At 41.2% G+C, this 25910-nt stretch overlaps 1 protein-coding gene across 9 annotated transcripts in view; it reads right to left on the bottom strand.

Annotated features, from left to right (window-relative positions):
• The window catches only part of EFR3A (EFR3 homolog A), a 94535-nt gene that overhangs the window by 10451 nt on the left and 58174 nt on the right, over positions 1 to 25910 (bottom strand). For 7 of the 9 annotated variants that reach the window (XM_049822609.1, XM_049822629.1, XM_049822618.1 and 4 more), the window contains 8 exons: positions 22962 to 23076; positions 21071 to 21122; positions 17867 to 18039; positions 17563 to 17638; positions 14519 to 14680; positions 9113 to 9244; positions 8521 to 8588; positions 7199 to 7326 (listed from right to left, as the gene is read on the bottom strand). In XM_049822609.1, coding sequence (XP_049678566.1) covers positions 7199 to 7326; positions 8521 to 8588; positions 9113 to 9244; positions 14519 to 14680; positions 17563 to 17638; positions 17867 to 18039; positions 21071 to 21122; positions 22962 to 23076 — 906 coding nt within the window. Of the gene's footprint in view, positions 1 to 5072; positions 5124 to 7198; positions 7327 to 8520; positions 8589 to 9112; positions 9245 to 14518; positions 14681 to 17562; positions 17639 to 17866; positions 18040 to 21070; positions 21123 to 22961; positions 23077 to 25910 lie in introns of all 9 variants that reach the window. The other 2 variants (XM_049822660.1, XM_049822649.1) reach the window with 2 other exon arrangements.

The raw sequence follows: 25910 nt of genomic DNA, 5'->3' as shown, positions 1-25910 counted from the left end.
TGAATGGAAATGAACAATCCTTCCTTGTTCTTGTTACTACAAGTACCATATTCAGTGAGTCTAAAAATCTACTTGGTGAAAAAAATTCTCTCCATTTCTGACTTTCTACAAACATTTTAGCAAGTCCAGCTGGCCTGAAAAGTTGTCAGAGTAACACCAACTGTGCTGATACTAAAAGGAGCACAACAATTTCATTAATGCTTAAGCAGATTATGATCAAATGATCCATTAGTCAATGGATTTTCCTTTTGTGACTGCGTTCCTGAGACAACACACCAATAATCTTTCCTCACTTTTGACATTTAATATATTAACATAAGATTTTAAAAAAACCAGTAAAAATACATTTACAGAGGTGTCATGAGGTTCCTCTAACAAATGGAGACTTGAGTGGCCTGACTTCCATGTATCTCATTTACAAAACCATGCATTGCAATGTCACATTTTCGATTTTAGCCAAGATCAAGCCATTCGGACCTGGCCATTATTAAATACTTGATAACTTGCACTGCACATAGTTAGAACCACCCACAGGCACCTGATACTAAAATAAAGAGAACGACTGTAAAACTCCTGCACCACAAAGTAATTTATGCTGGTTCTTTACAACCTTTGTTTAAACCACTTCTAGCAATGCGATTTTGCAGTGCAAATATTGAGCATGAACAAAGAGAATTCATTCCAACAGAGCTGAACATACTTAGCTTTTAAAAATGAAGAAATAACTTTCAGAAGTCTTATAAATGAAATGCCAATTTAAGATCAAGAGGCAGTGAAAGAACAAGATTAGTGAAAACCACCTGAATTCTAGCTATCTTTGCCAGGTTCTCAGAGACGCTGAGCATTTGAAGTGGCATTTTGAATGATTTACTTAATTTTTAATCCCTGGCTCACTGGTATACAACCCAATACATACAGAGTCTGAGGAAATCACTTTAGCCCTCAAGAGTAAACACAAGACAAAACTACATCTTTGCTGCCATCTTGCTGCTCTCTCTATAATTGACATGCAACCATGAGAAGATACATTTCTGGGACTACTTTGGATAAAATTCATTTTTGTAATGGGTGCCTCACTATACTTGCCTAATAAAAATGCCGATTTATCTCTAATTTCAACGTATTCAGTGGGTAAAAAAATTGTGAAAATTGCGATTTCTTTTTCTGTTATATGATATAAAGCTTATCTCCACACGCGCAAAGGAGCCCAGAGGCACGAGGGCAGTGGTGGAGCCCCAATACCCACTGCCCCCATCCCTGCCAGGGCTGTCCCAGGAGCCTTGGTCCCATGGTCCGGTGGTGGCATCCACCCCATGGGACAATGGGAGCAGCCCTCTGGGTCACCTCACTGACAGAGGTGGCATCAGTGACTGGGGTACGGGACACATTGTGGGATGCAGGGGAACAGCATCTTGGGATTGCACGAGACTTACCATGGGATGCTTAGGGGAGGAGCAAGGGTGGGGAAAAGGAGGATTGAGATGGTTTGAGGTGCTTGAGAAGGAGCAAGCAACAAAAGAAGAGGAATAAGGGGATAAAGGCATCAGTCCCTTGTAAACCAGCTGCTGATCAGTACATGCATCTGGCCATGCTCTGAGCCTCATCAGTGCAGCCTGTCCCATCTTCTAATTAAATTCCATTTCTCTTTTCCTGGGTGAGGGACTCTATTCTTTGTGCAGGTGTGCACATGGGGGTCTGAGCACAGCAACTGGAGTCAGACCACAGGTCAGAAGGCCTGTGTGTCTGAAGTGAGCAAAGGTGCGCAGCATCCACGCGTGATCACGAGGCAGTATCAAGCTGGACCAGCAGGCAAGTAAGTGAAGTGGCCTGGGAACGGGGGGTGTCCGTGTGTGTCTGGCTTTTTGTGCGTCTCTGAAGGGGAGGCACCTGGAAGGACCAGGAGGCCAGGACAACTGTCAGAAAGACCATGGAGCCTGGGGGGTTAACTGAGACCCATGTGTACACACACATGTGCAGTACTGTTGGGCTGGTTTTGGCTGGCATAGAGTTAATTTTCTTCACAGTAGCTACTATGGGACTGTGTTTTGGATTTGTGCTGGAAACGGTGTTGATAATACAGGGATGTTCTAGCTGTTGCTGAGCAGTGCTTACACAGCGTCAAGGCCTTTTCTGCTCCTCACACTGCCCTGCCACTGAGTAGGCTGGGAGTGCACAAGAAATGGGGAGGGGACACAGCTGGGACAGCTGCTCCCAGCTGACCAATATTGCAGATATTCCAGACCATATTACAACATGCTCAGCAATAAAACTAGGAGGGAGGTTGGCAGGGGGGCCACTGCTTAGGAAATGGCTGGGAATTGGTAGGTTGGTGGTAAGCAACCGTTTTCATTCGCATCACTTGTCTTTCTTGGGTTTTATTTCTCTCTGTGTTATTTTCCTTTTCACTACAATTTAATATTACTATTGCCATTATTAGTATTATTTTATTTCAATTATTACACTGTTCTTATCTCAACCCACGTGTTTTCTCACTTTTACCCTTCCAATTCTCTTCCCCCATCCTGCTGAGGGGAAGAAAGAGCGAGTGGCTGTGTGGTGCTTAGTTACCAGCTGGGGTTAAATGAAGACAGTCCTTTTTGGTGCCCAACGTGGGGCTCGAAGGGTTTGAGATAACAACACATTTGATTGGAATGTGTCAGATCGAATTTATAGCTGTTATCGGTGTTTAGCTATTAAATGACAGGGTCCTGTGCTTGCCATGCAGTGGGCTTGCTTTGCTGTATATTAGAGTCTAGTGCTCATTAGTGGCTGCTTTTTGCTTTTGCTTCTTGCTGTACTGCTTGTCATCTTACTCTGCTGTGCCTGGGAACATTCTGATAACAGCAATGGTGATGCTCCTGGGCTGGCAGATGGCCAGGGCATCGCTGCGGTTTCTGTGCTGCTGTACTGGACAGGCTGGAACTCCAGCGTGAACTTGAGTCGAAGGGACTGTGACCTCTGGATCAATCCACGTGGGAGCAGGATACCCCCAAAGCAGCTGTGGCTGTGGATAAGTCCACACCAGAGCAGGGACACCTTGAAGCATCTGTGGCTGTGGTTATGTCTGTGCTGCAGCAGGTATACCCCTGGAGAGACTGTGGCTCATAGATAAGGCACCACATGGAACAGGTACACCCCTAAGGGACTGAAGTCTGTGGATAAGTCCAAGCTGGAGCAGGGGCAAGGGGAGGAGTTCTTTGCAATATTAAACCCTATAGTCTGGCCCCAAAGGGACGAGGGGTGGAGACTGTAATAGAAATACCTTTAAATTGTTGTAACCCATGATTTGAGTTGCAGGTTATAGGAGCTACTATAGCAGGAACTACCTGAACCACGGAGGACAAGCCTTACAAGAAGCAGTGCAAGTGCAGCAGTGACCAGACCTGAGCTGGCTTTGGTGCCCAGTAACTCCACACAACACACCACCTCTCCTGTCCTGACTGACCACCGTAACAGATGGAGCCCAAAGTTGTGGACTAAATGAACTCAATGGTCACTTGTGGACATTTTATGGGCATTGCACAGGGGTGGTCCACAGAATAAGGGAATGACATCCGTGTATTATATCAAAGGATGGCAAGGGGAGTGGGGGTTAATCAGGATGTATTGGATAGTGTGGGACCGGAGCATGATAAAAATGGTATGGAATAAGGGGTAGAGAATGTTCTGGTTTTGGCTGGGATGGAGTTAATTTTCTTCACAGTAGCTACAATGGGACTATGTTTTGGATTTGTGACCAAAACAGTGTTCATAACACATGGACATTTTCATTAGCGCTGAGCAGTGCTTACACAGAGTCAAGACCTTTTCTGCTTCTCACACAGCCCCACCAGCGAGGAGGCTGGGGGTACACAAGAAGTTGGGAGGGGACACAGCTGGGACAGCTGACCCCAACTGACCAAAGGGATATTCCAGACCATATGGCATAATGCTCATGGAACGTTCAGAGTGACGGCACTTGTCTTCCCAAGTAACTGTTATGTGTGATGGAGCCCTGCTTTCCTGGAGATGGCTGAACGCCTGCCTGCCCATGGGAACTGGTGAATGAATTCCTTGTTTTGCTTTGCTTGCATGCGCAGCTTTTGCTTTACCGATTAAACTGTTTTTATCCCAAGCCATGAGTTTTCTCACTTTTACCCTTCCGATTCTCTTCCTCATCCCACTGGTGGGGAGTGAGCAAGCGGCTGCGTGGTGCTTAGCTGCCGGCTGGGGTTAAACCACGACAGTCCTTTTTGGCAGCTGTGTCATCTCCCAACTTCTTGTGCACCCCCAGCCTACTTGCTGGTGGGGTGGGGTGAGAAGCAGAAAAGGCCTTGACACTGTGTAAGCACTGCTCAGCAATAACGAAAATATCCCTGTATTATCAACGCTGTTTTCACCACAAAGTGAAAACATAGTCCCTTACAAGCTACTATGGAAAAAATTAACTCTATCCCAGTCAAAACCAGCACAACTGTGCACAACAGGTATCTGTACCAGCAGCTGGACTGGGGCTGTGGGCCTTGGGGACTCACATGCTCAGATGCCAGTGACTGGGAAGGCTGGGAACCAGGAGACAGCTTGTGGGTAGATAGTATCTAAGCCCAGGTACCCGTGGGATGCACACAGAACTTATGCACGTATACACATCCCACTAATGAGCCTTTATCCTGAACAGCTTAGAAAGTAAGATGAATCATCATTCCATGAACAGCTGAGAGCTTCTTCCAACTTCCTACCAAGTTCTTGTAATTTCACTCAAAGACATAATTAGTACTATCACAAAAATGATACCCATAGCTCTACTACCTGCTCAGGAAAAGAAAATAGGAAGCTACCATGTTGTAGAGTTCCAAATCAAGAATAAACACAAAGATAAACCTTGCAGCAGCTAACATTTCTACAGGTATGTCAAGGAGATAAACAAACAAAAAAACCCGAAAGGAAACACTAAGTACACTAAATACAACACAATTTCTGGCCTAAAGGTCTAAAGGCCTTCTAAAAGCGGTTTTTTTTTTTTGACTGTGCACATCCTATACAGACACACTACAGCTACCAGAAAAGCAGGCTGACCTACAACTCATTGTTACCTTTTGACTTGTGTCTGCATTTATGAGGTTTTTTACCTGATGGAAATAGGGGTATTTAAAAAAAAAATTATATATGTACAGAAAAAAAGTTATTAAATGTACATTTAAGTATCAGCTTCCCCCCTCCCCCAAATAAGGAAGAGTACAAGGTACAAAATGTTGCAAGTATGAATGGCTTTCAAACTGGTAAGAAGTACCAAAAACTGGAGGAGAAACAGGATGAATATTCTATGTCTATAAGTAATTGTTAAGCATTATATCATTAATATGCAGAAACACTAGATATAATTAGGATGAAATCTTTACTGGCTTTTTGGGTTCAACCATAGCTTTCACAGGAATATTAAAAAAAGTGTCCATCTTTTACTAAAATTATTGATATATTTTGAAACACTATTCTAGCATAATATAATAGTAGAAATTAAACATTTAAGTCAAAATGAAAAGTTTTAGAATTCCAAACTACTCACTTTGGTCCTGATTTAATTAAATGAAAATCTTGGAAGCTCAATGTCAGAGGATCAAAGATTAATGATCCTAATCAGATATGGTAACAGACATGAAACCAGTTTTGGTTACTGGTTTTTGCAAAAGACTACAACACAAAAAAACCCCAACCCATCTGATTCACATACTCTAAGATTTAGCATTAAATATGGCCATTTCTCATCACTTGAAGAGGCAATTAAGCACATACTTGCAGCTAAACTCACTCAACCTTGTCAGAACTTACATATCTTCCTGTGTAGGAATGCATTTTTTATGAAAGTACCCAAGAAAAACCTGGCATGGTCATTTGGATAGAAATACCTCTCATTTTCTAGAAGAGGCTTAACGTAAGTTTCCAACCAGGCTATCTTTTTTATTCCATTCTCATTCGCTCACTCAAAGACAGTAAAAATTGAAAAAGTAACATTTCCTTACTTGCTACTTACCTCTTCCGCCAATACTAAAATATAATGTTAACTGTTTTTTGGATGCCAGAGAAATAATCTGTCAAGTATAGCAACATTGTCCTTTTTAGAAGATGACAACGAGCAACAGAAGACACAGACATTGCAGCTGTGTCTCAGAATATATCACTAGTTTGCCTGCTAGCACATGGGACAAAACCACATCTGTTGTTCTGGAGAACTCATTCCCTCCCATAGCAGCTATCCAAAAAATCTTATTCAAGAGCAGGCGGCAATGTCTCTGAATCATGCTGCCAAGTGTGACAGATCTGGCATTCACTGTCTATATGTACTATGTTTCTTTCTAGGCATAAGCTACAAAACATAGGAATAATTTTCCTGCTAGGAACTTTTATTTCTCAAAAATGTCATGATTCAGACTGGGATGTCCCATAGTCTATTACAATAATAACCAGTTATGCACAGCCACAAAACACACAGAGTTAGTAAAACAAATGCTTCAAGCAATTTTCTTCAGTGAGTTGCTCAATTGGCTGTTGAAAATATATTAAAAGCAGAAAACACTGTGTCACATACTAAGCTACTCATTCACTCACTATTCAGGCATCCTGAGCAGCATGGACTCTCACAAATCTGCCTCAGGCATACTTTTATTTTCATCATGTTACCTGACATTAAGCTAGCATAGGTATGTAATAGAGGAAAACATAACACTTTTGATTAAATTAACATCTGATCATTGAGAATTCGGCTAAGGCCAATAACTCAAGTCAGCATAAGGCCAGATGGGAAAAAGATGGGATATGTGTCATCTAGTGTTTATATAAAAAGGATGAAGTATGCTGACTTGTATAATCCTTCCTCTCCTGCTAACTCAAATTAATACAGAAAACCAGTAATAATCACTACTATCTTCATAGGTATTCTTTCATAAGCAAAGACTTCATTAAAAAAAGCTGAAGTGGGTTCAAGAATTTTCTTCCCCACATCCTGAATTTAAGGAAAAATAAATCTTAAAAGGAAACAAAGTTGAAATTCTTAGCAATAATACTGTAGCTAATGCGAAAAAACCACAAACATCTTGAGAAAACAAAATTATACTATGATTAAGTTTTCTTGACAAGCAGTCACATTACATTTCATTGGCACACAACACATTAAGAAAGCATTCTTAACTGGTACTTAGCAGTTTGGTCACTAATCACCACTTACCTGTTACCTGGGGTACATACGGAACTGACAATCTTTCCACACTGTATCCACTGCCTCCTAATGATTCTGCAATCTTGTTCGTCAGGAAAAATAAATTTTTTTCATGCTTCTCTAAGGATTTTGGAAGACTGTAAAAATATATATGTGAAGTTATTATATACCAATAGAGATTTGTTCATTAAGTAAAATATTTTTCCAATGTCTGCAAGCAACCAAAAAGCTGGTATGATCAATGGTAATGATCTGATGGAAATAAAACTTGCTCAGTTTTTTAGGAATGAATATACACCCCAGAATTAGTCCACTGAATACCTCGGCAATATTTTAATTTACCTTAACACTTGGTTATCCGCAATATGTTCCTCACCTATTCTGCTACATCTTGCGAGAATATGGTATTTGTTAATTAGGAAAAACTGCAGAGTAATAGTATTTGCCATTTGCCAGCAATGTGGCCTTGTGGCAAAAAAGGCTAAGGGTACCCTGGGCTGCATTAGGAGCAGTACTGCCAGCAGGTCAAGGGAGGACATCCTTTCCCTTTACTCAGCACTGGTAAGCACTGTGTCAAGTGCTGGGCTCTCCAGGACAGGAGAGACATGGACTTTAGAGATTCCAACAAAAGGGTCACTAAGGTAGATTAAGGGACTGGAGCATCTCTCCAATGAAGAAAGACAGAGAGAGCTGGGACAGTTCAGCATGGAGAAAAGAAGGTGGATCTTATCAATGTGTACAACTACCTTAAGGGAGAGATGGTGGAAAGACAACAGAGCTAGGCTCTTTTCAGTAGTGCCCACTGACAGGAGCAGAAGCAATAGGCACAAACAAACACAGAAGGTTCTGTTTGAACATCAGGAAACACTTCTTTACTGTGAGGGTGACCAGGCAGCGGCACAGGTTGCCCAGAGAGATTGTGGAGTCTCCATCCCTGGAGATATTCCAAAGCCATCTGGATGTGGTCCTGGACAGCCTGTTCTAGGTGACCCTGCTTGAGTAGGGGGGTTGGACCAGATGATCTCCAGAGGTCCCTTCCAACCTCACCTGTTCTGCGATTCAGTGAAAATGCATTTTGCTGTGTTAGCATTTGCACCAAGCATCACATTGTGCAGATGTAAGTGCCTCTGACTACAATAAAAAAAGTCTGAAAACCAGATTTTTTTCATATATGCAGATATGCTTTTAATGCTTGGTTTTCTTCTGCCTATCCTGTACAGTATTAAACATCTAAACTAATTTTCAGATATGCAACATATTTCAATGACGTGATTTTTAATAGTAAAATAGGTACTTCACTCTTCATTAGTTCGCATTCTATATCTACTTACTTGCATTTCTCTTTGAAAATTGTTTCTGGTAGAAAATAAGATGCTTCCAGACTTCTAGTTTCGATGACCTGAAAAAAAAAGCCAAGACAAACAGTACAAACAGAGTATTTCCATAGCTATTTTCTCCAATGACTAAGTTGCTTAAAGCAGTTCTACTGTAGCAGATTACCAATCCTTCACTAACATCTACCTCAGCGCAAATGAGACCTTTAAAATGTCTTTTAACCAGAGAAAGAGATTGTGGCACTCACCCTTTAGACGAAAAATCTGGTTCTCATGGTCTTGTGCATGTCAGCACTGTTTTATCAAAGTCAATGAGGCTGTAAAGTCTTATACCACATGCGGATTTAGCCCATTATATATGGTACCAGAAGCAAAATAAAAATGCTATACCTTGAGAGAAGAATATTCTGTGCATAATTTTAAGAGTCAGCAAGAAATGCCATTGGAGACCAAAGACAAAGAACAATGTTGGTGGACACAAATACAGTAGAGGAACACCACAAGGGATTACTTGACAGAAGTTACTTACCTGTTTTACAATAGAATGTCTACTGTTCTAAATTACTTAAATTACTTAATTATCTGTTACCTTGCTGACATGCTGACAAAAGGCAGGAACTGCAATCATCTGACTGAGAAAGTTTAGATATGCTGCAACCAATGCCATGACACCACAACGATTAAACATTGGCAGATTATCCTCATTGATGATGGCAATGTCCTGAAATATAAACAATAACATTATACTTTCCAAAGTTAACAGGTTGTCCCAAATATATGGAAGTCAAAATTAGTAATACTAGCTGACATATGATGACTATTTGGTATTACTTAGCATTTAATACCTCTCATCTTAAAATCCTAGTCTTTTATCTCACTCTTGAATTAGGTATAGGGTTTGAAGGATTCAACACCTATGAAGAGAAATAAATCCACATCAACTTCTGCATCTCAGAGAGTACAGGCTAATGACTGGTAGTCTCTTGTCCCTACCACCTACTGATCATAATTCTTTTCAGGAAAATTAGAAACAGTAGTTTAATAGTAAAAATCACTGTTCTGAGCCACAGATACAATACCATAAAGAAAATTATTTAATGCTTATTAGCATTTCTCTGCTTATTCAGACTGTATTGTTTTTCTATAGTAAAATCATAGAATCATTTAGGTTGGAAAAGACCTTCAAGATCATCGAGGCCAACCATCAACCATGCCCACTAAACCATGTCCTGAAGTGCCCTGTGTACATGCTTTTTGAATACCTCCAGGGATGGTGACTCCACCACTTCCCTGGGCAGCCTGTTCCACTGCTTGACAACTCTTTCAGTGAAGAAATTTTTCCTAATATCCAACCTAAACCTCCCTTGCCACAACTTGAGGCCATTTCCTCTTGTCCTATCTCCAGCCACCTGACAGAAGAAACCAGCACCCACCTCACTACGTAGTTGTAGAGAGCGATAAGGTCTCCCCTCAGCCTCCTTCTCTCCAGACTAAACAGCCCCAGCTCCCTCAGCTGCTCCTCATCAGACTTGTGCTCCAGGCCCCTCACCAGCTTGGTTGCCCTTCTCTGGACACGCTCCAGCACCTCCATGTCTTTCCTGTAGTAAGGGGCCCAAAACTGAACACAGGACTCGAGGTGCGGCCTCACCAGTGCTGAATATGAGGGAACAATCACCTCCCTGCTCCTGCTGGCCACACTATTTCTGATACAGGCCAGGATGCTGTTGGCCTTCTTGGCCACCTGGGCACACTGCTGGCTCATATTCAGCTGGCCATCAACCAGCACCCCCAGGTCTTTCTCTGCCGGGCAGCTTTCCAGCCACTCTTCCCCAAGCCTGTAGCGCTGCATGGGGTTGCTGTGACCCAAGTGCAGGACGCGGCACTTGGCCTTGTTGAATCTCAAACAATTGGCCTTGTCCCATCGATCCAGCCTGTCCAGATCCCTCTGCAGAGCCTTCCTACCCTCGAGCAGATCAACTCTCCCTCCCAACTTGGTGTCATCTGCAAACTTACTGAGGGTGCACTCGATCCCCTCGTCCAGATCATTAATAAAGATATTAAACACAACTGGTCCCAAAACTGAGCCCTGGGGAACACCACTTGTGACCAGCCGCTGTATTGGGTTTGTGTGGCAAGGTTTTGGTAGCGGGGAGGGTTACAGGGGTGCCTTCTATTAGAAGCTGCTGGAAGCTTCCCCTGTGTCTGACAGAGCCCATACCAGCTGGCTCTAAGATGGACCTGCTGCTGGCCAAGGCCAAGCCAATCAGCGATAGTGGTAGCGCCTCTGTGATAACATTTTTAAGAAGGAAAAAAAGTTGCTGGGACAGACAGAAACAGCAGCCGGAGAGAGGAGTGAGAAAAATGTGAGAGAAACAACCCTGCAGACCCCCAGGTCAGTGCAGAAGGAGGAGGAGGAGATGCTCCAGGCACTGGAGCAGAGATTCCCCTGCAGCCCGTGGGGAAGACCCTGGTGAGGCAGGCTGCCCCCCTGCAGCCCAGGGAGGTCCACAGGGGAGCAGATCTCCACCTGCAGCCCGGGGAGGACCCCACGCTGGAGCAGGTGGGTGACCGAAGGAGGGTGTGACCCCCTGGGAAGCCCACGCTGGAGCAGGGGAAGAGTGTGAGGAGTCCTGCCCCTGAGGAGGATGAAGCAGCAGAAATGTGTGATGAACCGACCATAAACCCCATTCCTTGTCCCCCTGAGCTGCTGGGGGGGAGGTAGAGAATCCGGGAGTGAAGTTGTGCCTGGGAAGAAGGGAGGGGTGGAGGGAAGGTGTTCAGAGATTTGGTTTCATTTCTCATTACCCTACTCTAGTCGACTGGTAATAAATTGAGTTAATTTTCCCCAAGTTGAGTCTGTTTTGCCCATGATGGTAATTTGTGAGTGATCTCTCATGTCCTTATCTCGACCCTCAAGACCTTTGTTATATTTTCTCTCCCCTGTCCAGCTGAGGAGGGGGAAGTGATAGAACAGCTTTAGTGGGCACCTCGAGTCCAGCCAGGGTCAACCCACCACAGCCGCCAACTGGATTTCACCCCATTCACCACAACACTCTGGGCTCAGCCATCCAGCTAATTTTTTACCCAGCAAAGAGTACACCTGTCTAAGCCATGAGTCACCAGCTTCTCAAGGAGTATGCCATGAGAGACAGTGTCAAAGGCCTTACCAAAGTCCAGGTAGACAACATCCACAGCCTTTTCCTCATCCACTAGATGGGCCACCTGGTCATAGAAGGAGATCAGGTTGGTCAAGCAGGACCTGCCTTTCATGAACCCATGCTGGCTGGGCCTAATCCCCTGGTTGTCCTGCACACGCCATGTGAGCGCACTCAAGATGAACCGCTCCATAATCTTCCCCAGTACCGAGGTCAGGCTGATAGGCCTGTAGTTCCCTGGATCCTCCCTCTGACCCTTCTTGTAAATGGGCATCGCATTGGCAAGCCTCCAGTTGTCTGGGACCTCCCCTGTTGACCAGGATTGCTGATAAATGATGGAGAGTGGCTTGGCAAGGACCTCTGCCAGCTCCCTCAGTACTCTCGGATGGATCCCATCTGGTCCCATAGACTTGTGAGTGTCCAGACAGCATAGCAGGACACTAAATATTTCCTCCTGGATTATGGGGGGTATATTCTGCTCTCCATCCTTGCCTTCCAGCTCAGGGGACAGAGTATCCTGAGGATAACTGGTCTCACTGTTAAAGACTGAGGCGAAAAAGGCATTAAGTACCTCAGCCTTTTCCTCATCTCTGGTGGCAATGTTTCCCTCTGTATCCAATAAAGGACAGATATTCTCCTTTGGCTCTCTTTTTATTGTTAACATATTTGTAAAAACATTTTTTGTTGTCTCTTCCAACAGTGGCCAGATTAAGTTCTAGCTAAGCTTTTGCCTTTCTAATTTACTCTCTGCATGACCTAACAAGATCCCTGTACTCTTCCCGAGTTGCCTGCCCTTTCCTCCAAAGATGATAAAGTCTCCCTTTTTTTCTTGAGTCCTTGAAGAATGTCCAGCCTTCCCGGACCCCTTTGCCCTTCAGGACTGTCTCCCAAGGGACTCTCTCAACCAGTGTACTGAAAAGGCCAAAGTTTGCCCTCTGGAAGTCCATAGTGGTGGTTGTGCTGACCACCTTCCTTGCCTCACCAAAAATCGAGAATTCTATCATTTCACAGTCACTAAGCCTGAGACGGCCTCCAACCATCACACCTCACACCAGTCCTTCCCTGTTTGTAAGCAGTAGGTCTAGCAAGGCTCCTCCCCTGGTAGGCTCACCCACCAGCTGTGTCAGGAAGTTATCTTCCACACACTCCAGGAACCTCCTAGACCGCTTGCTCTCTGCCATGTTATATTTCTAGCAGACGTCTGGGAAGTTGAAGTCCCACATGAGAACAAGGGCACATGATTGTGAGACTACTGCCAGCCGCTTGTAGAATGTTTCATCTGTCTCTTCCAGCTGGTTGGGTGGTCTATAACAGACTCCCAGCACGATATCTGCCTTGTTGGCCTTCCCTCTCATCCTTACCCATAAGCACTCAACCTTGTCATCACAATCGTGGAGCTCTGTACAATCAAAACACTGCCTAACATAGAGAGCCACCCTACCACCTCTCCTTCCTTGGCTATCCCTTCTGAAGAGTTTATAGTCATCCACTGCAGCACTCCAGTCATGGCAGTCATCCCAGTTGCCATCGCAGAAACATAGTAAGTCATATCTATCCTGCTGCACAACGGCTCCCAGCTCCTCCTGTTTATTGCCCGTGCTGTGTGCATTGGCATAGATGCACCTGAGCTGGGCTATCGATTCCACCCCCAACATTGGCATGCTGCTCCCAGGCTCAGCTCTGGTGAGCCTAGTTTTATCTCCTACCCCCTTCAAACCTAGTTTAAAGCCCTTTCTACGAGCCCCGCCATCTCATGAGTGAGAATCCTTTTCCCTCTGAGATAGCTGGACTCCATCTGTCCCCAGCAAGCCTGGTGCCGTGTAAACCTCCCCATGACCAGAAAACCCAAAATTCCACCGAGGGCACCAGCCTCTGAGCCACGTATTAATCAGGTGTGTTTTCCTCTTCCTTTCAGTATATTTCCCTGCCACTGAAGAGATTGAGGAAAACACTACCTGTGCTCCCAATCCTTCCACTAATCACCCCAGTGCCCTGAAGTCCCTTTTGGTTGCCTTTGGATTTCTCCCCGCAATCTCATCACTGCCAACCTGCACAACTAATAGTGGGTAATAATCAGAGGGCTGAACCAGATCAGGGAGTTTCCTAATGTCATTTTCATCAAGTAAGGATTTGGTTCAGTGTCATATTTTAAAATTAAGGATGCACTCGGGACTTCAGAGGTTTCATAATGCAGGTGCACATTAGGGAATAAGGCTAATGGCAGAAAGTGGGAATATAAGACACAATTTCTTCAGATTTCTATGGCATATGCTAGCACTATTTTTTTGAATGCTTTAATTTCAACACAGATAAACCTACTAAGTTTAACAGTTTCACTGAGGAATGTATGCAAGTATAAAATAATGTTTGATCCTGTAAAGGAAATGTTAAGGAATAAAGCCTGCCAACACACTGATAGAATTTTACTCTAAGGTAAGATTAAATAGACTGGTTTGACAAGTATTTCCAACTAATCAATTAACCAAAAGCTTTCTTTGAAGGTGAGGACAGTCCGTATATTTTATACAGAACACTGACGCAAGATCACAGGTTTTAAGACACCCTGTCAATCTAGGGAATGTTTCAACAAATTTCCACAGCTGCTAATTTCCCAAAGAGAATATGCTGTAGAAGTTTGTAACAAATCTGATTAGCTGAAGCTTCCCTATTAGTAAGTGGTATGTACGAAGTGCACTTCCTTAATAGATCAATCAAATTCAGACTGAATAATGTGATTTCCAATTTTAAGATCAATATGAAAACAAAAAACAGTTATCCACATCTCCAATAACAAATATAAATTGTCAATCAATGAACCCAAGACTGATTCAGACTCATACCTGCAAAGCAATAGCTAATCGAATGAGGTCGATAACCACTTCTTCATTGGCTAGTTCAATTGTGGTAAGAGCTAGAGATGTAAACAGTAGTTCAAAGTTTTTTTGGACATTGTCTTCTTCTTTACAGCCTAAGTAGATGTGTCTGTACAACTGCTGACCATGCTATAAAAGATAAAAAAGGAAAAATGAGTATTAAAATCACAGAATAATTTAGATTAGAAATGATAATATAAACATCTTCCAGTCCAACTCCCTACTCCAAGCAGGTCCAACTTTGATGTTAGATCATTTCAGATAGAGAATTAAAAAATAGAATACATATATACACATACACAAACAAGTACATGATTAATTAAGAAGACTACTACTTTATAACAACAGCTTCTTCATAAATACAGCACTGTTCTATTTTATGTAAAAGTGTACAGATAGGGCAGATGATAAAGTGAATTGCACTTGAATACTGCACTGTGTGTCAGACATTGGCATTCATTTCCTATTCAGAAAAAAATTTTGCCAATTTATGAAAAGAAGAAAACGAAAAAGTAGATCTTGAAATATTCTCAAGAACATTCAAGTAACTGAGGAGCTTCAAGGGTTATCCTTGTGAAGACATCAAAAAGTTGTTCATTAAACAAGGCTCCTTGAATAGCGAACCAAGAAAAAGTTCTGCTAGACGGTGTTTCAGAAGATGAGTAGGACTTATTTATCAATGTGCATAGGGAGGCTCTAGCTCTAGTGAAGAACATAGGTTATCTAATTAAAGACCCTCAACTTTGAAAGTGACTTTCCTCGTAACACTGTGCTTAACCAAATTTTTGCAAAGAAACTATTATCTCAACACAAAAAAAGAAATGAAAACACAGAAAGGCAGGATAAGAAGCAGGTTCTGCATGCAACCACGCCAGCATTCTTAATCTGTAGAGGATACAGGTCTTTATCAGTTGACACAGTTAATTTTCAAGATGTAAGGACTGATGCTTCATGGAAGTACTAGTTCAATTTTAGATGGAAACCCCCCCCTCATTTTAACTTCTGTTTTTGAAGCAGGACATAATCACTTAAGAAATAATAAAGATGTTGGTCTTTTTATTACTTCTAAAATCAAATATGTAGTTGTTCAAATATATGTTTTATTTAGAAAAGAGTGAAAGAGAGCTATCAGCAAAGCACAGAAGCTATTATGAAATAAGCACGCTAAAGGTTAGCTGTTTAAAGACACAGTATATTTGGAAAACAAAAGTAACAAAATGATTCATCCCACCGATAAAGAATTGAACTTAGATATGAAAATAAATTATGTGGATTTTCTTGACATGTAGTATCTTTCTAGAAGATTGCAAAATGCAAGAAGTTCAATACTTCCCTTTAAAAAAAGGAAAGAAATAAACCTCCTGGCTTTGAGAAAGTGGACTCAGATGAAAAGAGTGTTGTATATATGTCTGGTTTAATTCCACCTAATTTTAGGTACTGAGAATCCTAAGTAGGATACACAATTGCCTTAGGATCCCCACCAAACATCAAACAAGCCTAGATGGTCATTCAGATCTTAACGGATTTCTGGAGATGCTTCACCCCTCTTGTTTGATTATGCAAGGGTTCTTGGAAGAGTAGGCTGCTAACTTACACATCTACACTAGGTAACATTAGGTTTATGATATACATCTGAAACAGTATCACATACATAATTATTGAACGACTTAATTCCCCAGGGTTAATGCCTTTTTTTTTTTTTTTTTTGCAAGACTGTATAATCTTTTCTTGACCTGATAAGAATCTCTTTTCCTATCCTGCCCTCTTTTTCAGATGAGAGTGTTAACAATTCAAATATTTAGTTTGACAATTAAAATTTTCATCTAGCAAAATCAGTAAATACAACTTACCCAAACTATTTTAAATTCTAGATATTAAATTGAAGAATTAAAATTTAATTCATTTTTACAAAGATACATTCTAATAATGGCCAATGTGGGAGTATTCTTTATATTTGTATTATTTCAGTATTAATCAAAACAGGTCTAAATAAACTGCAAGGAATATCAACTGTATTAACTTAGCAAAAACATTTATCTTGCAATGTTACTTGAAAATCACACAACTCTAGTATGCATATTATTACATATGTAGTATTTTTGCCTCTGGACAAGTTAAACTGCAATTATTCTGGATTTTATGATTAGAATATTAAATTAGGTCAGCACTCTGAAGACACACATTTTTATTTTGCAGTTAATAGGAAACAAAAACAAAGCAGCATGGGATAGCTGTGAGAAATGAATATATTTTCTCAGGCAGATAACAATGATAAATGTTCTAAAGCCTCCTTGAGATGACTTCAAGTAATTTGTACTTATTTGTTTACAAACATAGCTACACAGGTAAACCATAATCAGGAATGACAGAGCACACTACTATCTATCTGCATTCTTCCCCACATAGAAAATTAGGTGTTTATTGTAAAGAAGTAATTTCACTCCACATAAGCATCACCTAAAAAAAAATATGTTTTTCTTTAGAAGCAAACATACTTAGAAGTCAACCAGCACAATGTCCTGTAAAAGCAATCTTGTAAGAAGGTGCATTTTTTTTCTTCAAAGTTAACTTTCTTTGACATCTTTCCTAAAAGATAAGACACAAGTCCCTGTACCAAGGCTTTTAAAAAAGATTTTTAAATAAAAAATTATCTGAAAATGCAACAAAATAAAAGCCATACAAATAAAAAACTACTACTGAGCAAAAATGAAATGCTGCACAGGGATCTAACTATAGGGAGGTCTTTTCAGAATCATGGTTTAGATATACACTGTTCTAATTTCATGCATGCAAGGGTTTTCACTGAAGACATAAATGAAAATTTTATTCAATGGGACAACCTCTCAAGTATCTAGAGCACCTCAACACTGAAACCACTGTAATTTGAATTAAAATCACTTGATACTGATCTTTGTAACTTGTTGCAAAAACACAGTTTTAGAAGAAAAGCAACTGGTTCAGTTACTTTACCTTCTTTCTAGATAGAAAAGTTAAATTTTTCATTCTACTACCTTTTTCATGAAGCTCACATCTTGCCTTGAAATTTTGTCTCGTTTTATCTTTAGATCAGAAACATCTGGTATTATTCTAAAAAGGAAACAAAAATGTCATTTTAGCAAAGAGAAATTGAAAGGGAAGAGGATGAAGCTTACCTGTAAAACTCTTGCCATCAATAAATGACACTGAACACTGTGCATTTATCAAAACAGTACATTAATGTTTCGTATTAGCAAAAATATTTAAAAATCAACAGTACTGATCATTCAGATATTAAACTAGAATTTCAAGTAGGCCAAAGCAAACAAAAAGAACTACCGTATCCCTCTGAGCTTTGCTCTGTTGTCATGCCGATCAATGAGATTATGCAGTATTTCCAAGACCAGCTGCCTTAGCTCAGAGTCTTCCATGAGTGAAGGAGACAATAACGGGTCCAGAAACGGGGGAGGAAGTGCATTAGTTATCGTTGTTGCTTTGTATCCTGAAGTCACCTGTTCATTGTCAGAAGTAAGATTAATGTGTGTCATTATTGCATTGTAAGAATTACTTGCAGTTCTCACTAAATTTTTAGTGGGCTTCCTTTAGCATCTGAAAGGTGGATTCAGATTGAAGTACTGTAGTAGTTTTGAAAATTCCTAACCTCACTATGAATTTGGAAGGACTTTAATACTTATGTTCTGATGAACTTCCTCATCTGTTTTAAAGTGGTATTTCTCAGGATCCTTCCTCTATCAACACACCCAAAAGAAAAATAAAGGTATCATTTATAAAATTTTTTTGAAAAATGGCCTATGAAAAGTTGCAGGGCATAAAATGAAGATGGTAATAATGCCAATAGCGATTTTTCCATTTCAGGCTCCGAGCTGCTCGTATTTCGTCCCGAGTTTGCTCACGTGAAGAAAAGAGAAATCAGGGCCTATATGTACATCTTAAACATTTATGGATACTACTTTATTGCAAAAAAAACCAGCAAGCAGCAAACCATTTCCTTAGAAATCTGGTACCATGATGGTTTTTTTAATACTACCTCTGACTTGCCTCATTTGATTACTTTTTGTTTAAAGCAAGCTCTGTAGATACATAAGGAAAAGTGAACTTCTATCTGACAATTTAAATATTAATCAGCTGAACATTTACAGCAGTCAGAAATGTTTAAAATTTACTGTCTCTTAAAACGGAGGTTACGAGAATATCACAATCTCAAAACCAAAACAGGATCCAGAAACTGACAAGGATGAGGGGAGCAAAATTATCCAAGATTTAATTATAATAAAAGCACTCATATTTTTATCTAAGGCCTTATATAATAATTATATTTTCATTATGCATACCATTAGAGCTTTTACATGTGAACTGTGTTGTACTGGATTTGGCTGGGATAGTTATTTTTCTTAATAGTAGCACACACACTGCTGTGTTTTGGATTTGTGACCAAAACAGTGTTGATATCACAGGGATGTTTTAGTTGTTGCTGAGCAGTGCTTACACAGTGTCAAGGCCTCTTCTGCTTCTCACACTGCCCTGCCACTGAGTAGGCTGGGAGTGCACAAGAAGTTGGGAGGGGACACAGCTGGGACAGCTGACCCCAACTAACCAAAGGGGTATTCCAGACCATATGACATCATGGTCAGCAACAAAATGGGACAGTTTGCAAAGGCTGCTGTTGCTTGGGGACTGGCTGGCTAGTGAGCAATTGGGTTTTGCGTGCATTTTTTTGTGGTTTGTTTGGGTGGGGTTTTTGTTCATTTCATTGAATCACGTGTTTTCCTTTTTTTACTTACTACACTGTCTTTATCTCAACCCACTTTTCTCATTTGTACCCTTACCAATTCTCTCCCCAGTCCCACTGGGGAAGAATGAGCAAGTGACTAGGTGATGCTCTGCTGTCTGCTGGGGTTAAACCACAACATATGAGCAAGCACTATTCCACAGCATAACTGAATAGGTTGAAGGGAAACTGGTGGGCAGAGGAGCATGCAGGTACATGAAGGTATCTAATCAATCATTTTGAAAATGGAAAGTTACTAATATTACAAGCAGTAAGGCTGCAAATAAAAGCGTATACTTTTAATGCAGTGCCAGATTTTAATTGCTTATACAACACTAAGTTGTCTGCCTGTGTGTATGCACAAGACGACTAATTATGTCATGAAGTATAATTTTTTTGTAAAGAATACATGATGTACAATGCTCAGTTCAGTACACAGAACAGGCAGGGTTCAGTAGTTTCTAGTTCTTTATTATGTGTGCAGACTAAACCTTATATACCACAAAAGCTTTGCTCTGAACATAAATTCCTTCCCACGTTTTTTCCACAATATTTATCAATGTCTAAGTAATTCATTAAGCATCAAAACAATCACTTTCACATCTTTGTGCCATGTTGGGATTGTACTTCCATGTTCTAAAAGAGGATCCAAACCAAACTTCAGTCTAAAAAATGTTAAATTCCTTCCACATACACAATTCCAATCGCTTAACACATACTTACAGGCTATGCAGCACCCCAAATAATTGGAATAATTCTTACTGACTTCATTGGCAATTTTTAAGACTGGAACAGTTTAGGCATAGCTCAGTCTATCTTTAATGAAGACAAAGTACAAAATGGCCACCTGAAGTCCTTTCTAATGTGTTTTCTATCTTTAAATTGCAACTGTGAATGCTCAGGTCTTCTGCAAGCCAGAATCTAGGACTTCATATTCTGACAAACAAAGAACAGTTTAACTGATTTGCCTAACATCACACACAAATTTCATGTCAAGGCAGGGATAGAAACTCATTTTCCAGGAAGACATTCTTCTGCTTTAGTCATGAAATCATTCTTTATGCTATCTCCCCTATTTCAAGCACTGAACAGTTTTCAGCTTCTGCAACAACACAGGCCAGGATTCTACAGGAAAGTGCCTCCTTTACTACCCACTTCTGATTCTTACCATCAGGATGTATTTCCAGAAATACTCTCTGAAGGCTTACAGTTCAAAAATGTATTTGTGATAAAACATTTAATCATAGCTTACAAGAAACTTGGGAAATACTAGGAAGGAAAGAACAATGGTGCCTGAGGTTCTAAAGGCTTGGAGATAAGCATCCACTACTACAGTTTTAAAAATATCAGCCATTCTACTAATTACAGGTTTTGTGGTGTCAGAGACAAAAGTGATTTCACACTGATGTTGCCAGCATCACTGGCAGAACTAGTCAACTCAACCTACTCTATGATGTTCTTTTGGATGTGCAGATCCAATTATAACTGATATTTACTGAAGTTCTCTAAAGAGATGGAGGAGTATTTCTTGAGCTGCTTCTAATGTAAATTGGGAAAACACTGTCACAATTTTACCCAGTAGAACTAGAGATCTGTAGTTTTGTAACAGTAGTATTAAGTATGGTTATTTCATATGAGGTATGTTTAATTTTCTAATTGTAATTACAGTTGTAATACTATACTTCTATGTATAAATATATACACAAAGTGAAACGTGTGCTTATAACATAATATACTGAACACAGAAGGCTTACCATAAGTAAAGATCTCAATAACATGATTTGAATCCTCCTAGTTCCCAAATCTCTACAATAGAAAAGAAGTTGAAAATTAGTTTCTTTGCATATCTTCAAAATATTATTCTACTCCAGTCATCATTCTAACCACTGCATTTTTGACAAGAGAATACAGCAGTATTGGAAGGGATGCTAGATGACCACAAATAAGGGGCAAGTATCTCCAAATAAGGTGTAGTAACTAAATGTTTTTGAAAGTGACATTTATAGGGAGGCTTAAAAAGCAAAGCCCATACAATTGAAAAAACAATAAATTGAATATCTGAAGCAGATTTAATTATTCACATTTCATTCAGAAATCTCTTTGTATCTGAAACGTTCAACCGCTACACGCTTGACTTAATTTTCACAAGCATTAGCGCTCAGAATTTCTTCTGAATTAAAATGTAATTGACTCTTTTAAGAAACCAGGACACTTCTTGTTTAAGTCAGACCCTAAACCCCTCTGTTTTCAGATTACAGGAAGTTATATGGAACACCACTTAACCTGTTCTTCATCTGTTCTCATATTCCATCTGCTGGTACTAAAAGACGTTAAATACCTATTAGTATATAGTCACATGTGCACTGTTCTTGCAAGATCTTACAAAGGTGCACTTGGAATAAATTGCTCCATTCAAAGACACTCTTTCAAGAAAGTAAAAAAGGTACAAACCCTTTTGTCCACCAAATAGCGTAAGGAAAGAGCAAGCCTCTTCATAAAAGTTGACCCCTACATAACAGTAGAAACTTCCACCTTCATGGGCTATAAACCTGACTACATCCAGTTGGCAGTATCATTCAAATGTCTTGTGTAACAGTGACCAAATTTTGTGGTAAGCAATGCAAGACTGTACCAACAGTCAGAAAGCCTGCTTTATTCAGAATGACATACGTGCATCATACTAACATAGTACTCAGCCCCATGTTTACGCAGAATCCCATAAAGGAAAATTGTACAGTTAAACAAAAACACCCCACACCAACTGGTAATCCAAGTACAGAATTCTAAATGGATTCATATTTCAAATAGCCTCTTAATGAGTGATAACTGCCTGACACAGACAGATTTCTATCTTCCATGGAATAGTGTCCCATGCTGCAGGGACACAATACTATATGAAAAGCTACCAAGAAGCCAGGAGAATAACAATGACTTCCTACTTAAGCTAGCAGGGGATCAGACATATGTGGTACAAAGTATCCACACATACCTGGAAAGAATAGCTGCAACCTTTTCAGTGATTTTCTCCATACTGAGGAAAAGCAGTCTTTAAACATAATTATTCATGTTACAGGGAAAAATATTAATCCAGCATATGGTGGCTTTTTAACTGTGGGTTTATTACAGGAGTCTGCCCACCTATAGCTTTTTCTTATTTCTAAATAAATAGGGAAAATCTAAACCAAAACAAATTCACTGGAATATCTGCAATTTATTTCTTAATCTGAAGTCAGCTTGTACAAAATGAAGAAAAAACCAAAAAGCACTAGTAAATTATGCAGGTATTTGAAAAAAATTAGTCATAGTTTGATTTCCCTCATTCACAAAACACACATATAAGAAGTTATGGAATTAACCACCATTAAGTAGATGATTTCAGAAACATTTGTACAGATGTGGAGAGAAGAAATTTTTAGTGCAAAGTAAGTTGCATTCAAATCAGGCATTTTCTATCAGTAACGTGTTTGGAGACTGATTTCATACCACTGACACTGTGCTTGTCTTGATTCTGCATAGTACTTAACACAGTCCCTAATGAGTGAGAATTTACATTTCACTTTTCTTAATGTTTTCCACTTCTTAATTTATCAGGATTCTAAAATCTAATTTTTTAATAAAAAATTAAAAAACGTAGAATATACAAACCCAAGGTGACTGGTATCCAGTGATTGTGAATTTGTCCCCAAAACAGGTACTTTTCCCATAATGAACATCATAATCTCTGATCTCTGGTAATCTGGGAGATTGCTTCCAAAAAATCCTAAATAAAAATGGAATGAAATCACAGAAGGAAAGAGATACAGAGCCCTTCTCTTTAAAAGAAATGCCTTATAAATACAAGGAATGTATTAACAAGGTCAAAATAGATGAAGAATAAAACTATGATTTGTTTTAGGGCATAACACTCACACGTTCATTTCTGCTGAATGGCTTTACAGAGTCTTTTCACGACCCTCACTTTCTTCTTTGAATCCTAAAACTTTCTAATGTTAGTCTCCTTTAAATATATCATTTAAGAGTTAAATATGTGACATCTGTTAATTTGTAACTAGTGAGGAAATGGAAATGTTTCTCATGGAACACAGTGTTACTTTTGCCTGTTCTTAAGTGACCATTAAATATTACAGGTGTACGAAAAGAAATCTCAGAGATATACAAGTATGACATGATTATTATTTTGAAACCACCGAGACAAACGGCTCAGGTGCCAGCAGGATTGGCAGCGGAGCTCTCTAGCACGGTGCACAGAGGGGTTTCCCGAACTGGGGGAACCCCAGGGGAGCAGAGAGACCCACCAGGAGCCCACAGCTCACATGACAGCAGCTGACAAGACCTGGATGGACCTGGAGCAATGGTGGCCAAGCCCCCACACCTATAAAAGAAGCCCCTGGGGAGTGCTGCCGACCAGGAGCGGTGCGGCAGATGGTGTGCAAGAAGGGCGCTGTCGCTCTGCCGGCTCGACCAGGGAGCAATGGTATCCACCCGGCAGAAGGCCACGTCCTCTCTAAACTCTGCACCCGCCACCACTGACGCAGCTTCCCAGGCAGAGCTCCGGTGGGAACGTGCTGCCATCCGGGTGTCAGGCTGCAGCGTCTGCCCTGCTCTTACACCAGCGCTGGACAGCAGTAGCGAGTACACCTGTGGGAGGAGGTGAGGAGGCTGAGGAGTATCAGGGACTCTGAGAGAGAGACAGACTGTTGGAACTGCACCTACCATCCCTCAGACAGACCTGTCAGGCATATAGGACACAAGGTATGGAGGATTCCCTGTCCTCTCCCCACCCGGCAGAAGGCGCTGACTGAAGGGATAGGGGGCAATGGTGACAAGTTCCTGCCTGGCGCAGCCGGCGCGTCTGCTCCATGACTTCCCACCTTCCCAGGTGCCCTTGCACAATAGGTACGAGGCTCTGCAAGTGGAACCGAACAAGGACGAGGACGATGGTTCATCTCTCTTGGAGGTATTGCCAAGGTCAAGTTGGCCTACGCCCTGCATCAAAACTGCTTCCATAAAGAAAAAAAAGATGGGTCATTGTCATAGGAGACACTCTTCTGCGGAGAACAGAAGGCCCAATATGCCGACCAGACCCACTTCGTAGGGAAGTCTGCTGCCTCCCTGGGGCCCGGGTTAAAGATGTGACAAGGAAACTTCCGACTGTGGTACAGCCCTCAGATTATTACCCGTTACTGCTTTTTCATGTAGGCGGTGATGAACTTGCAATAAGAAGTACAAGGGAGATCGAGAGAGACTTCAGGGCCTTAGGATGACTGGTTAAGGGATCAGGAGCACAAGTAGTGTTCTCCTCTATCCTTCCAGTTGCAGGGAATGATGAGGGAAGAAACAGAAAGAGCCAGCAGATCAATACCTGGCTCCGAGCCTGATATCTCCAGCAGATTTTTGTTTATTTTATCATGAGACAGTCTACATGACACCAGGCCAGCTGGCAACAGACAGGGTACACCTGTCTCAAAGGGGCAAAAGGATCTACGTGCAAGAGCTAGCAGGGCTCATCAAAAGACCTTTAAACTAGATTTGAAGGGGGAAAGGGATAAAACAAGGCTTGCTAGAGATAAGCCTGTGGGCAGCATGCCAATTTTTGAGGGATGGTGTGCTAGTGAGGTCCTTCAGTCTGCTCCATGCTGTCCTGGGTACACTAGAGCACATTTGAAACATCTCTATATTAATGCACATGGCATGAGGAATAAACAAGAGGAGCTAGAAGCTTTGGCTCAGTCCCAGGGCTACAACATCATTGGCATAAGCAAAACCTGGTGGGATGAGTCCTGTGACTGGTGTGCTGTGATGAATGGTTATAGTCTCTTCTGGAGGGACAGGCAAGGCAGGGGGTACCGCTGTATGTAAGGGTGGGGTTGGATTCTATGGTGCTTACAGTTGGCAATAACACAGTTGAGATCCCCTGGGTAAGGATGAAGGGGAAAGCAAATAAAGTGGATGTTGTGGTAGTCTACTATCGACCATCCAGCCAGGACAATGACACCGATGAATTGTTCTACAAGGAATTAAGGGATACCTCTAGATCAACTGCCCTTGTCTTTATGAGTGATTTTAACTTCCCAAGCATCAACTGGGAATATCATGCAGTAGGCACAAACAGGTCCAGGAAATATATGAAGCACGTTGAAGGTTACTTCTTGGTGTAGGTACTAAGGAAGCCAACTAGGAAATGTGCCCTCCTAGATTTTTTTGTTTGTAAACAGAGAGGCACTCGTGGGCAAAGTGCTGATCAGTGGCTGTCTTGGTCACAGTAACCACAAAGTATTTGAGTTTCAAATTGTTGGTGATAGGAGAAAAACTGCCAGCAAAACTTCAACCCTGCATATGGGGAGAACAGACTTTGGGCTGCTGAAGGAGCCAGTTAGTAAGGTCCCCTGGAAATCTGCTTTTGAAGGTATTGGGGTCCATGAATGCTGGTCACTTTTAAAAGCCATCTCTTAGGAGCACAGAAGTTGGCAATACCAAAGTGTCCAAAGTCAAGCAAATGGAGCAGAAGGCTGGCTTGGCTGAGCAGGGATCATATTCTAGAACTTAGGGGGAAAAGGAAAGTGTATGTACATTAGAAGCAATAACAGACAACAC

Source organism: Accipiter gentilis, chromosome 2, assembly GCF_929443795.1.
Source record: "Accipiter gentilis chromosome 2, bAccGen1.1, whole genome shotgun sequence".
Lineage (NCBI taxonomy): Eukaryota > Metazoa > Chordata > Aves > Accipitriformes > Accipitridae > Astur > Astur gentilis.
The sequence above is the reverse complement of the archived record's forward strand: the minus strand, read 5'-3'. Positions and strand labels throughout refer to the sequence as shown.